The sequence below is a fragment of the Rhagoletis pomonella genome, unplaced genomic scaffold (assembly GCF_013731165.1).
Source record: "Rhagoletis pomonella isolate Grant_MI unplaced genomic scaffold, Rhpom_1.0 Rhpom_scaffold_00003, whole genome shotgun sequence".
Lineage (NCBI taxonomy): Eukaryota > Metazoa > Arthropoda > Insecta > Diptera > Tephritidae > Rhagoletis > Rhagoletis pomonella.
Window position 1 is genome coordinate 42,991,702 of NW_023458557.1, and position 13,799 is coordinate 43,005,500.

The following is a 13,799-nucleotide window of genomic DNA, read 5'->3' on the forward strand; positions in this document are numbered from 1 at the left end:
CCGAGTATCGAGAGTATTGGGTACTTAAAAGTATTGACTCAGCACATCACTACTGCTGTCTTCTCTACTATGACGTCACCAAAACAGCTGATTCTGTCAAAATCACTGAGAGCCGAGTAGCGGTATCGTCATCGGCGCCACCTCTGTATTCTCTCCACCGTGCATATTTCCCTCTATTCTCTCTTCTCTTTTTATAAGCTTTTATTTAACTTGGTCATCCCGCGCAAATCGTGGAAATTTCCAATCGATTTTAAACTAACTTCCCGACAAGTTAGAGACTTGAAATTTTCAGCATAGTTCCAATCACGATGACAATGCAATTTAAAATATAAATGAATTCCCTATATGGTCCAGGGGTCTTGATTCAAAGTCGGCAAAAATTAGTAAAATTTATGGCTAACAGAGCGTAATTTGCCAAAGAACGTAAAACCAGAGCAAAGCCATTTATGGCAAATTCTAGATATCAACCTAGTCTAGATATGAACCTCGTTGTAGGCATCATATCAAGGAGATAAAATTAGCGGAAGTGGACGACACGCCATTTCTTTAAATGAAATTAACTGCTGCTATATGTATGTATGTTTATACAAAACGTAAGCAAACAACATTTTGCTTGCATAGTCTTCTGTTCTCTTTCATTGCAAGTTGAATTATTTTAATATCTATTGCAAAATTTTGTACATAAAATAAAATAAAACTATTTAATATACAACGCTTTTATAAATGGACTAAAAATTAGAAAATAAAGTAATGTAAAAAAAAATATTTTTTTAAAAATAAGCTTTTATTTAACATGTTTAATCAAAGGAATAAAATAAAGTAGTGAAACAAAAGATTTAGCAAGAAAATTTTGTCAAAACTGCCCTAAAATGAATAAAATAAAATAAGTTAAGGTCTCGTTAAAGTTACTAAAAGCCATTTAGTGAAAGGAGTTATTCAAACTCTAATGAAAACAAGTAAGAAAGTCTAAGTTCGGGCGGAGTCGAACATTATTAAATATATGTTTTCCACCTTTCCGAAAGCTACCGCTACACGATAAGCCGGGGTGTATAAATTTTAAGTAAATTAGCGTCCTTAAATTTCGAAATATTGCAGTTTCAAGCATTTCTTAAATATACCGTTATATGAAAAGCGGTCGTAATTTTAGTCCGATTTCAATAATTTTCAACGCTTTGCTTTTATGTGGCAAGCACAATAACCATACCAAGATTGGTTCAAATTGCTAGAACGGTTAGCGAGATACATATATGTGATCATAAGTGGGCGGTGCCACGCCCATTTTCCAAAATTGTATCATAAGCGTATTTCTTGGTAAAAAATTGTTGAAACCATCAAGCAAGTGGCAAGTCGTCAGCCTAATCCCCAACTAGATGTTCTTCTAAAATTTCCGTCATCTTGCCTTGGATTTGGACAATCGGACCGACACGTAAACATCCCCAAACCATTACTAACGAGCCACCATGTTTTACTGTGTACTTGGGGTTTAATTCTTGCAATGGCACACGTCTTACATATGGTCTTCCATCAATACCGAACACATTAAATTTTGACTCATCGCTCCAAGCAATTAGTTTTCAATAATCTAAGCCTTTGTTAAAATGTTGTTTCGCAAAGGATAATCTTCTTAAAATATTTTGTTTTTGAAACATTGGGCTTACGTCTGGCGATACGGCCATTCAAACAATTTTCCTGCAGTCGTCGACGTACGATATTTGTCTACCATAATTGCATTCTAATTGGGCCCTAATTTCCCTGGGGGTTAAAAAAGGCTCTGCCTTACTCAATCTGACCAATTTTCTATCGTCTAAACCAGTTGTCTTCCTAGGCTTATTGAGCGGTAGATTATCGAAAGTTCCATTTTTTTTTGTAGTGCTGAATAGCATTGACAACCTTTCCTCTGGAAAAGCCCAATACCGGTGTTACTTTCGCTACTGTCTTACATTTTTGGAAACACTGCCATATGATTCGGAAGGAGTAGAGCTCCTGTTCTTACCCATTTTGGAAATTTTTAATCAATTGCTGAGGATATACGAAAATAAATGAGCGGGGGTTAAATATTTTAGCAAATTTACGGCAATTAAGTAAGATAACTTAATTATGTGAGCACTTACGTTTTGACTTTCGGCGAAACAAATGCTCTTTTACAATAAAAGAAGATAAAAACTACACCTTTTCCAACAGTATTTCAGAAAAACACAAATGTATTTCAGAAAAGGCCAAATGTATTTCAGAAAACCTCAAATGTATTTCAGAAAAGCTCAAATGTATTTCAGAAAAACGCAAATGAATTTCAGAAAACCTCAAATGTATTTCAGAAAAGCGCAAATGTAATTCAGAAAAACACAAATGTATTTCAGAAAAACGCAATTGTATTTCAGGAAAGGCCAAATGTATTTCAGAAAACCTCAAATGTATTTCAGAAAAACGCAAATGTATTTCAGAAAAATAATTTTAGAATACAGCTATGCTTTTCTGAAATACATTTGTGCTTTTCTGAAATACATTTGCCCTTTTCTGAAATACATTTGCGTTTTTCTGAAATACATTTGAGGTTTTCTGAAATACATTTGACCTTTTCTGAAATACATTTGCGTTTTTCTGAAATACATTTGAGGTTTTCTGAAATACATTTGGCCTTTTCTGAAATACAATTGCGTTTTTCTGAAATACATTTGTGTTTTTCTGAAATACATTTGCGCTTTTCTGAAATACATTTGTGTTTTTCTGAAATACTGTTGGAAAAGGTGTAGAACTTATTCCCCTCCGTATTTTTTGGCACACTACGCAGTTACTTCATGCATACATTAAGGGCAGGTCAACTGAAACTGCCCTCCATGAAGTCGTGGGCACCATAGAAAAACCACCCCATTACAAGCAGTACACTTTGGCGGCATTCCTCGACATAGAGGGGGCCTTTAATAACATAACAGTCGAAGCAATTGTTCGATCTCTTGTGAAGGTGGAAATATCTGACCACATATGCGAGTGTGTCGAACATATGCTCAGAAACAGATTCATAATTTCAACCATTGGTTCAGTAACGCTATCCCGTTATGCAAATAGAGACACTCCCCAAGGGGGAGTTCTGTCTCCGCTACTATGGGTGGTGGTACTAAATGACATACTACTGGATCTCAACCAGAGGTGTTAAGTAGTGCAATACTTATTGACTTTTGCATTCATTTGATTGGGGGTCAACTGATTGCAATAATTTTTTGTTAGTCATGACTGGGACTAAAAAAAGTTAGTGCTTATTCATTTTTGTTAGTCATGACTAAAAAGTCATCGGCATTCTTTAATTACTTGAATGCAATCATTTTATTGCAATCAGAAAATGATTGCAATATAAAGTCGTTTGCAGTCTTTTTAAGCTGTTCATTGTTAAAGTCTGAACCTTAATTTAGAATCTAAGCTTAAATCATACTATCTTTCTAATTAGTACACAAAAGCAAATAAGAGCACAATAAATGTTACGTTACTCGTGCTCTGAAAGTGAAAAACAAAAATAAGCAAGACAACCAAAAGAACAATAAACAACGCACACTTAAGTATGTATACACGTTCTTGAAAAGCTTTAGTCTAAAACGCATCAATAAACAAAACGCATTAACTCAAAATTGAACATATTGCTATAACAAGTGTATACTTTTTAGCCATGTCTTCAATAAGATATTTTATTTATTACAGATAGTTCCTAAGACAGTTGTGAATAAAATATATAGTCTCTACCACTTACGCGAATTTTTAGCATTTCTCGTTTCTAGACGGTAGGAAATTTCGAGTTGTGACATTTTCAGAGAGGCACCCTGAAATTGTGCATATGGAAACTGTGCATACGAAATAATGCATATGAAAAAAACCGAAATAATGCATATATGCACAGTTTCGGTTGAAAACCGCAATAATGCATATTAGAAAAACCGAAATTATGCATATGCACTCTTTCGTTTGAAAACCGAAATAATGCATATGAAAACAAGTAAGAAAGTCTAAGTTCGGGCGGAGCCGAACATTAAATACCCGGCGCAATTATTAAATATATGTTTTCCACCTTTCCGAAAACTACCGCTACACGATAAGCCGGGGTGTATAAATTTTAAGTAAATTAGCGTCCTTAAATTTCGAAATATTGCAGTTTCAAGCATTTCTGAAATATACCGTTATATAAAGCGGTCGTAATTTTAGTCCGATTTCAATAATTTTCAACGCTTTGCTTTTATGTGGCAAGCACAATAACCATACCGAGTTTGGTTCAAATTGCTAGAACGGTTAGCGAGATACATATATGTGATCATAAGTGGGCGGTGCCACGCCCATTTTCCAAAATTGTACCATAAGCGTATTTCTTGGTAAAAAATTGTTGCAACCATCAATTTTGAATAAATTAGCTTTAATATTTACTGATTTATCGAGGATTTCGTATTTTTCTAAATTACCGTTATATGGGATGTGGGCGTGGTTATTGTCCGATTTTAAAAATTTTCGGCCATTAAATATGTTGTAGCAGGATCAAGAACTGTGCCAAGTTTGGAAGAAATTGGTGCAGCGGTTACCAAGATATACGCATGTAACCATAAGTAGGCGTTGCTACGCCCATTTGCCAAAATTTTTTAATATTCTTATTTTTCGTCTAAAACTCATTGTAAATATCAATTTTGAGTGAATTATCTTCAGTAGTTACTAAAATATCGCACTTTTCGTATTTCTGAAAATTACCGTTATATGGGAGGTAGGCGTGGTTATTGTCCGATTTCGCCCATTTTCAATACCATCCGTCCCATGCCCAAAAGAAGTCCACGTACCAAGTTTCGTTAAGATATCTCAATTTTTACTCGAGCTATCGTGTGCACAGACGGACGGACGGACGGACGGACGGACGGACGGACGGACGGACGGACGGACAGACAGTCACCGCTTAATCGATTTCTCTTTTCATTCTGATCATTTATGTATACATTTGTCTATATCTATCTCGATTCGTTTTGCCTGTTACAAACAACCGTTATGTGAACAAAGTTATAATACCCTTGTGCACAAGTGCGCTCGGGTATAAAAATCAAATGTAATTAAATTAGGATACTCAAGATCTAACTTTTCAATGTAACCAATATAATGATTAGCAAGACTGATTGGAGAAAATAGTAGAAAACATTACTAAAAAATTTACATTTGTAAAAAACCAAATGTAATTCAATTACGATATTGAATATGTAACTTTTAAATGTTACCAATATAATTATTAGCAAGACTGATTGTAAAAAATAGTAGAAAACATTACTAACAAATTGAAATTTATAAAAAACCAAATATAATTCAGTTCAAGATATTTAACATGTAATTTTTAAATGCACCAAATATATTTTTTAATAGATTAGTTTATATGCATTATATCAATTACATCATTACTATTTGTATATTTCTTCATATAGTCCCTTTGAATAAAGGATTTGTTTGAATTCCATTAATTTTGTTTAATATATACTGGAATTTCAATGCAACCATGTTTATTTTGAATATTTGGGAATATTTCGTCAGTAGACTCGAATAAAGGCGCGCTAGTGTTTCGACGGCGAAAAAAGACGCATACACAAATTTTACGAAAAAAGGCGCTTAAGTAAAACTTCGGCGAAGAAAGACGCGTAACCTAGTTGACGGCGAAGAAAGACGCGTAATCATAGATTTATACTTGGCGAAGGACTGCCACTTCAGCACTATTCCCCAAAAACTATTAACGGAATGTACATACTATTACACCCGCAAACATAGTTGACTGCGAAAATAAGTTTACGCGTCCTTCTTCGCCGTCAAATATTTTAATGCGCCTTTCTTCGCCGTCACCTATGTTAAGAGTCTTTCTTCGCTGAAATTTTTTGCTGCGCCTTTTTTCGCGGTCAACTTATGAGCTCGCGCCTTTATTCGTGTTTAGTGACGATTTGTCAATACGATTTTTCTTTGGTCAGAATTTTATGTGAATATTCATTTATTTCATTTTAATATCTATATGGCATGTTTATTATACCATAAAAAAGTTAATTCATTGTCTATTGTGTAAATCAGTGGAATCCGCTTCATATATTTAATTAAATTAAAAAAAAAAAACATTTCAACACTACCACACTACTTTTCCCACTACCTTTTCAGAACAGGGGATAAAATGGTAACCCGCTTTCTCTTTCCTTCTCAAATGCAACCTTACAAGGCAGTCGATTGACACAAATGTCAATATTTATCCAACCTTGTATTATTGAATCATGGGCGCAATCTTGTATTCTATCATTCTTGGATATAATATGGGATTTGTTGGCAGATCTCTACCTGAGCATACCAAACGAAGCAGAGTGGATTCGTATTGCAAACGAATTTGAAGTTTTACGGAAAATGCCTAACTGTATTGGTGTCATGCATGGCAAACATATTAATATAACTTACCCCACGAATTCTGGTTCCATGTACTATAATTATAAGGGAAATTATAGTATTGTTCTTTTAGCAATATGCGACGCCAACTACATATTTACGTGCGTCGATATTGGTGGTTATGGTCAAAGCGACGGTGGTATATTTCATTTTTCGAAGCTAACAGAGGCTATCGAAAACAAACACCTCAAATTTCCTCCAGATTGTCCTTTACCAGGGGAGTCAGGGCCATTTCCACATTATTTAGTTGGCGGTAGAAATATACAGACTGAACAGGAATATTTCAACAAAAGACTTTCGCGTGCGAGGAGGATTATCGAAAATACTTTTGGGATCCTGACTGCAAAATGGAGAATTCTTCGTACCACTCTTTGTATAGCTCCTAAAAACGCAGAAGAAAATGTTTAAGGCTTGCATTGTTTTACATAATTTCGTAAAATTATCTTCTCCCAATTGTCTACCCAGTGATTACATTGATAGGTACGAATTTGATTACCATCAATAACCCGAGTCTCATTGACTAGATGCATCGCAAACCATGATAAAAAAAAATAGGAAGGTAGAACCGCTGAGAGGAATTTTTCAAATTCTTGACGTTTGCAAGCAATTTAATTTTAATATTTTACACACAAAATCACGCACACATTCACATTTTTAATCTCAAACAACAACTTTGAACAATTCCTTTTTTTACTCTCAATTTTATATGATTTTAAATTTTGGCAAACTTCAAAAAAAAAAAAATCATGAGAGATGAATTGAGAGAACGGTTTTACCTTACTATGTTTTTATCATGGCGCAAACAGTTACGTTTTAAGAGCCACTCTTAAGCGATATTTGTTTAATAATAAAATTTAATTCTTGTTCAGTTAAAATTTTTTTTTTTTAACGAATACAGAAAAAATACATACTTAATACCAGGGAGGGGCATATGTACTTACTTAAATACTCTTGTAAATATTTAATGTATCACTTTATACCAGTTTCCCACGGCGTCCTGAATTACTTTGTTCGCTCCCCCAATTTAATTATTTGAGAGGTGCTAAATACTAAAGTACTAAGGTATTTATTTAGTTTCTAAATCTTCGTTTTTTATTTTTTAAATATTGATAATATAATGAACTGCATTGGGATTTTCGTGACTTTTCTAAATTTTTTATGATATTCATTTTATTTTTTCGAGACTTCGGAATTCCCCGTGTTCTCACCCCTTCTAAAATGCGGGAAATATTTTTTACTGAGAAATTCAAAAAAATAAGTCCTACCAAATCGGGGATGCTCTATATTTTGCTGGTATTACCCACTTCCGGTTTTGAATAGAAGTGAGTTTAACTGATTTGTAAATTTGTTTTTAATTAGACACATATGTTTTACTACAGATTCGGCTTCTGGGGAAACTTTTTGGAACTTTTTTACGGAAGTGCCTTTTTCCACCTCTCAACGACTTTCGAACTTCAACTCTTCCTTGACTTCTAAAATGGGCGAAAATGTTTTTATTGAAAAAAAAATATATGAATCACCAAGTTCGGGGATACTCCATCTTTTGGTACTATTACGGACTTCCGGTTTCGACCGGTAGTGGGTTAAATAAACCGAAAGTACTTATTTTTAAATGGGATATATATACATGTTTTACCTCTGATTCGGATTCTGCGGGTAAAAATACGTAGCTCTTTTTGGAATAGACTTCCGGTTAAAGGAATGGACTGTTTAACCCTTTTCCGGTGGAAACACGACCAAAAGATAGAGTATCTCCAACTCGGTAGTTCATATTTTTTCGGTTTTTAGTACAAAATATTTTTCTCCATTTTAAAAGGGGTGGACGGGTGGTCTAGGACACCCGGTATAATGCACATAATTATACCTATTTATTAGGTTATAACCTTTTATGGGATTTTGTATAAGAAGATATATTCATTGCATTGTACATTAGCCGTTAAACGACCGGAACTCAAGCATAGCGAGTACAGAAGTGGCCAAACGAAGGCGGCTATTATATGCTTATAAATATATGAATAAAATAAATTTATATACTTGTGCGTGGTATTTCGCTAAGTAGAAGTAACTAAATATTTTGTACTTAATATTTGGTGCGTTTAATTTAAAGTAAACACATTTATATGATGAATTTAGCTCACGAGAAGTAAATAAGTAAATACTATCATATTCCATATTTTCTTTCACTTCAGTACATATCGATGATCCTCTGCAATAACGACACAACTCAAAACGCATGGAAAAAACCCTTTCTACTAAACAGTGACGCATGTATCTAATCCATGTCTAATCCGCACTAAATCTTTATGACTGCTTTATATAGATTTAGTTAGGATTAGTTAGACAAAGATTAGAGACATGCGTCACTGTTAAGTTTAAGTTAAGTTTTTTCTTTGAGTTCTGAGTTGTGTCGTTATAGCACAGGACCATCGATATCTAGTACCTCGCTATTTACTACACTACTAATAACTAAATAGTTTTGTTATTGTATTTTCAAAGAACTAAATACATTTTAGCTCATCATCTATCTATGAAACTTCTACACACTGATATAAAAACCATGCTGGATAATGCAGATTTGGCAACTTAATTTAAGTCTCGACATAGAAAAATTCTGAGAATATGAAACTCATTTATTTATATGTATCAGGAAAATTCATTTAATTATTTTAACTATCTCTAAACGCAAACATTCGCCCCTTTAATTCTATAGCATTTATTAACAATGTCCAATTGCATAAATTGAACATTTTTATTGCTTTCTTGCAATGTACTTTTTTTATGTACAACAGTACCCATTTTATAAACTGTGATCTTGACACCATTGTATTTTGTATTTTTGCATGAACATACTACTACTACTACTGACTCGGGACATCCAATTTAAAGTGCAATTGCTCAGCTTGTGGTATTTTCACAAAAATATCCCTAATAGCTCCCAAAATGTTGTCATGAACGTATTTTTATTTAAGTTTCAATACAACTTTATGATTATGTAAGACATTGCTTAATCTTTTAATAAGCTTTAAACAAAGAAACTGGGAGTAAAAACTTTTTCATTTTGATGTTTGTATCGAAGGTTTTTATTTTTTTAAACTTTGTTGAAAATTATGGAAAAAGGTCGATAAATCAATGAATAGCTTCTAAACCAATAATTAGGTTGAAAAATATTGTGGGCATAGATTATGGAAAATTTGATAAGCTTCACTTATATAAAAAAAAACATATTTAAGATTGAATAACTATATCCAAAAAATACTGCTATTGAGTGCAATTTTCAGATCTCTACAAACTGAAACTTGTCTATATCTCAATTGTTGTTCAGCTTTCTTATATTCCAATTTTTTATTTTTTTCAGCGGAAAAGTTTACATTAGCAGGTCTGAATTTTTTTTTTCTATAATCTTCTGTAATAGATGCCGCGGGTAGCTTATACAAACATACAAAAAATTCCTTTAGCAAACACTAAGGTTACGGCTTTATGCGCCGAATGAAACAGTTTTTTGGCCTTATTCGTAAAAAATAAAGTAGGTTTAAAAAGCTTTCTAAATTGATGTTTTAATATATTTTTCCATTTGTAAAAGTTTTGTAATGAACCTTATGAATAAAGCTATTATGTATCCTTTATTTAAAATAATTTTTGAAGTGAAACTTCTTTAGCGGCGGTTGGTTGGTTGGGAGTAAATTGGCAAATTCAGCGGAAATTGCACACGGATATGGTTGGGACGGAAATTATGCAACGGAAATGGTGCAACGGAAATGATTGTGGCTGAAACAAGTACTTATTGTGTATATGCAACGGAAATGATGCAACAGAAATGATGCAACGGAAATGGTGCAACGGAAATGGTGCAACGTAAATGGTTAGGGCTGAAACAAGTGCTTCTTATGTGTATGCATATGGTATAAATTTAACAAAAATTTGCTAACAAAAGGTTAAAGAATAACACTTAGGAAAATACCAATACAAGAATGAAAGTAAAGGTGACTACGTACATAAATGAAGAATAGGATAAAGGCAAAGGTAAAAATAACAACAAAAACACAGATGCGTAAAGATAAAGGTAAAAATGACGACCAAGGTAAATCTAAACACTTTACTTATATATATAACAACAAATGTGAAGGGGAATATGTAGCTGAAAAAAATTATGAACATAGAAGTAAAGACAAAGAGGAGGATGAGGATACCGATAAAAGCAAAGATGAAGATAGCGGAAGAAAGATTAAAATAGAGGTAATTAAAGAGGAAAGGATATAGAGAGAGACACAGAGACTCAATCTGGGAACTATTTTTGGATTTTAGAGATTTTCGGGATTCTCGAGACCTATCGATAAAATAATCGATATTTTTATCGGTTTTGTTATCGATTTTGTTATCAATATTAACCGATTTTGTTATCGATATTCATCGATTTTGATATCGATAATTATCGATTTTGTTATCGATATTTATCGACTTTGGTAGCGATATTTATCGATTTTTTTATCGATATTTATCGATTTTGTTATCGATAATTATCGATTTTGTTATCGATATTTACCGATTTTGTAAGCGATATTTATCGATTTTGTTATCGATATTTATCCGATTTTGTTATCGATATTTATCGATTTTAATATCGATATTTATACGATTTTGTTATCGATATTTATCGATTCTTTTATTGATATTTATCGATTTTGTTATCGATATTTATCGATTTTGTTATCGATATCTATCGATTTTGTTATCGATATTTATCGAATTTGTTATCGATATTTATCGATTTTGTTATCGATATAAATCGATTTTGTTATCGATATTTATCGATTTTTTTATCGATATTTATCGATCTTGTTATTTATCGATTTTTTTATAGATATTTTTATCGATTTTCTAATCGATTTAGCTACCAATGGTATTATCGATGTTGCTATTTAAATTTTTATGGAATTTGTCATCGATTTTGGTATCGGTATTTTGATGCACGTTATAATCGATTTTGTTATCGATAGAGTATAATGCTAAAAATGAAGACAAAGGAAAAACAGAATAACATGAATGTTATTAAAACGAACAGTGGTAGAGGTAGAGATTACATTGATAGAAAAAAAGTGAAAAAATATAACCCTAAGCAAAAGCAGATGTATGTATGTATAGATATATAAGTAACGTAAGTTTCACTTCTACAGTGTGGCCCAGGCGCACTTACTTTTTTTTTATCATATTCACTCATTCGTTTCCAGTTTGTTATATAAAACACACTTTTCTCAAGCGATGTAATAGAATAACATTCTATTTAAACATATATTGTGGGCTTACATCTGTAATTGTCACAAAAACTTCTTTCTTATATTCAAAAACATCTGTGGCTTGAATGTCAGCTCTGATACTACAAACTTTAAAATCCAGTAGTAAATTTTAATAGGAAGCAATAAATAAGGATATGCTTGATATAATCGATGACAGTTAAGTCTAAGGGCCGCTTGTTCAATGTCTGATTAACACAAATCGGAGGTAGAAGCTCCGGTTAGATACAAAAACTGCTTTATCGATCACATGTTATGTGCATGACGTCGAAATCGTCGACAATTCTGTACTGGTGATAACCAGACATTGAACAACCGGCCCTAAGGTGAATTTTTATATCAGAAACTAAATTTTCTAAAAACTATAATATAGGGTATTGAATATAAACCGTCCTTATGTATGTACATATAAACAAATTTACTCAAAACTAAGTGTATGAGTTTAGTGCTTGGCTTAAACTCATTTCGTTCAATTTCTTGAGAAAAGTGGATTTTTAATAACAAGGTGTGAACAAATTAGTGAATACGAAATAACGAAATTAATTTTAAATAGCACAATTTTATAACGTCTACAAATATTGTGAAGTGCACAGCACACGTTTATTACTTTGACTACTTTTTCTGGGCTGTAGTGCAAAGTTCCAAGTAGGCAACGAAATCGATTTTTCAACACTCCTATGGTACGTTCTACAATATTACGAGCCGCTGAATGTGCCAGATTAAATTTGTACTGCTGCGAGTTGAACTGTGGATATCGATATGGCGTCAGCAAAAATGGTTCAATGCCATATCCACAGTCTCCTAAAAACCGATAGGTGCGGTCGCCTGTTCGATACTGGTTTTGAATGTATTGTCGGGCACTGCTAATATTCCAAACAAAGGAGTCGTGGCTTGCCCCAGCATACCGGGAATCATCCGCCCGTATCTGCATATTATGATCACAAATCTTAAATTGAGTGACTTAAAACAAATGGGTTAAATTAGGTATCTCATTATACTTACTATCATTGTATTCATGCTGAAATATCCTTTTCTATTGTAGTACAAATGTTCATAAAGATGAGGCTTTATTATTTTAACATGAGTGCCGTCAATGCAGCCAGTAATACCTGGAATTTTGTACTTTTCATACAAATGCTGCATACATTGATGCTTTTCACGTTCATCCATTGCCATTTGTATCCATTCCTGGCAAATTGTGCGCTCAAGAATATTTAAAACATGGGCTAGCACTTTCGACACCGTACTTCTCCCTAAGCTTACGTTGAAACCATTTCCTACTGCTGTCTGGTATGAGCCTTCCGCTAGAAAACGTAGCGTTGTTGCAAGCTGAAGCATGGGAGACAGAGAACTCCTAAGCAAGTGCGGTTCTACAACGCCCATAACCATACCAAATGCATCTTTATTTAAACGGAACTGGCTAATGAATCTAAAATAAGACTAATATATGCATAAATATGTGCACTTTTACAAAAATTACGCTTGCGACAGAGAATTAGCTTACAGTTGTTCCGGTATCTCCAGCGGATTACTATGATCTCTCAAAATTTTGGGTTTCACTTTTTCAGCACGGTTTATTCTCATTAACAAATACACGGCCACAGCGTAACTCATTTTTTACCACTTATCAAATATTGATGTATTTAAACAGCAAATAATACCAATTTCCTTTTACTTACACAAGTTAAAAACAAATTTTTCATCCAACTCAACTGAACAGCTGATTCGAACATGGGTTTTGTTTATCTTCGAAAAAGCGAAATCCAATCAGATTCTGCGACACCATTTTAAATCAGAATCGATTTGGAAATCTGACAGAAAAGCAGTTCTGTCTTGGTTTCCAGAACAACCCTGAATGACTTGAAAAATAAAAAATGACCCCTGCAAAACTCGAATGACCAAAACTAGAACACATTCACACAAATTTTCGATTGTCACTAATACATAAATAGTACATGTGAGAATTCGCTTTGAAAAAATCTTAGAATGAAACAACATCTTATAATTTTTGAACTGTTTTATAGTTAATATCTTATTCACTCGCACACGTTGTATGCATAGGGATGTAGTTTTAGGTTTAACGTGGGTACCTTC

At 33.2% G+C, this 13,799-nt stretch overlaps 1 protein-coding gene across 1 annotated transcript; it reads right to left on the reverse strand.

Annotated features, from left to right (window-relative positions):
* Positions 1-6,382: 6,382 nt before the first annotated feature.
* Positions 6,383-13,319, reverse strand: LOC118736246 (putative nuclease HARBI1). Its single transcript, XM_036466337.1, has 6 exons — positions 13,210-13,319; positions 12,969-13,134; positions 12,708-12,893; positions 12,313-12,651; positions 6,430-6,452; positions 6,383-6,386 (listed from the first exon to the last, which is right to left on the reverse strand). Exons 1-6 carry the CDS (start codon positions 13,317-13,319, stop codon positions 6,383-6,385), a joined length of 828 nt encoding a protein of 275 aa, XP_036322230.1.
* Between the last annotated feature and the right edge of the window lie 480 nt (positions 13,320-13,799).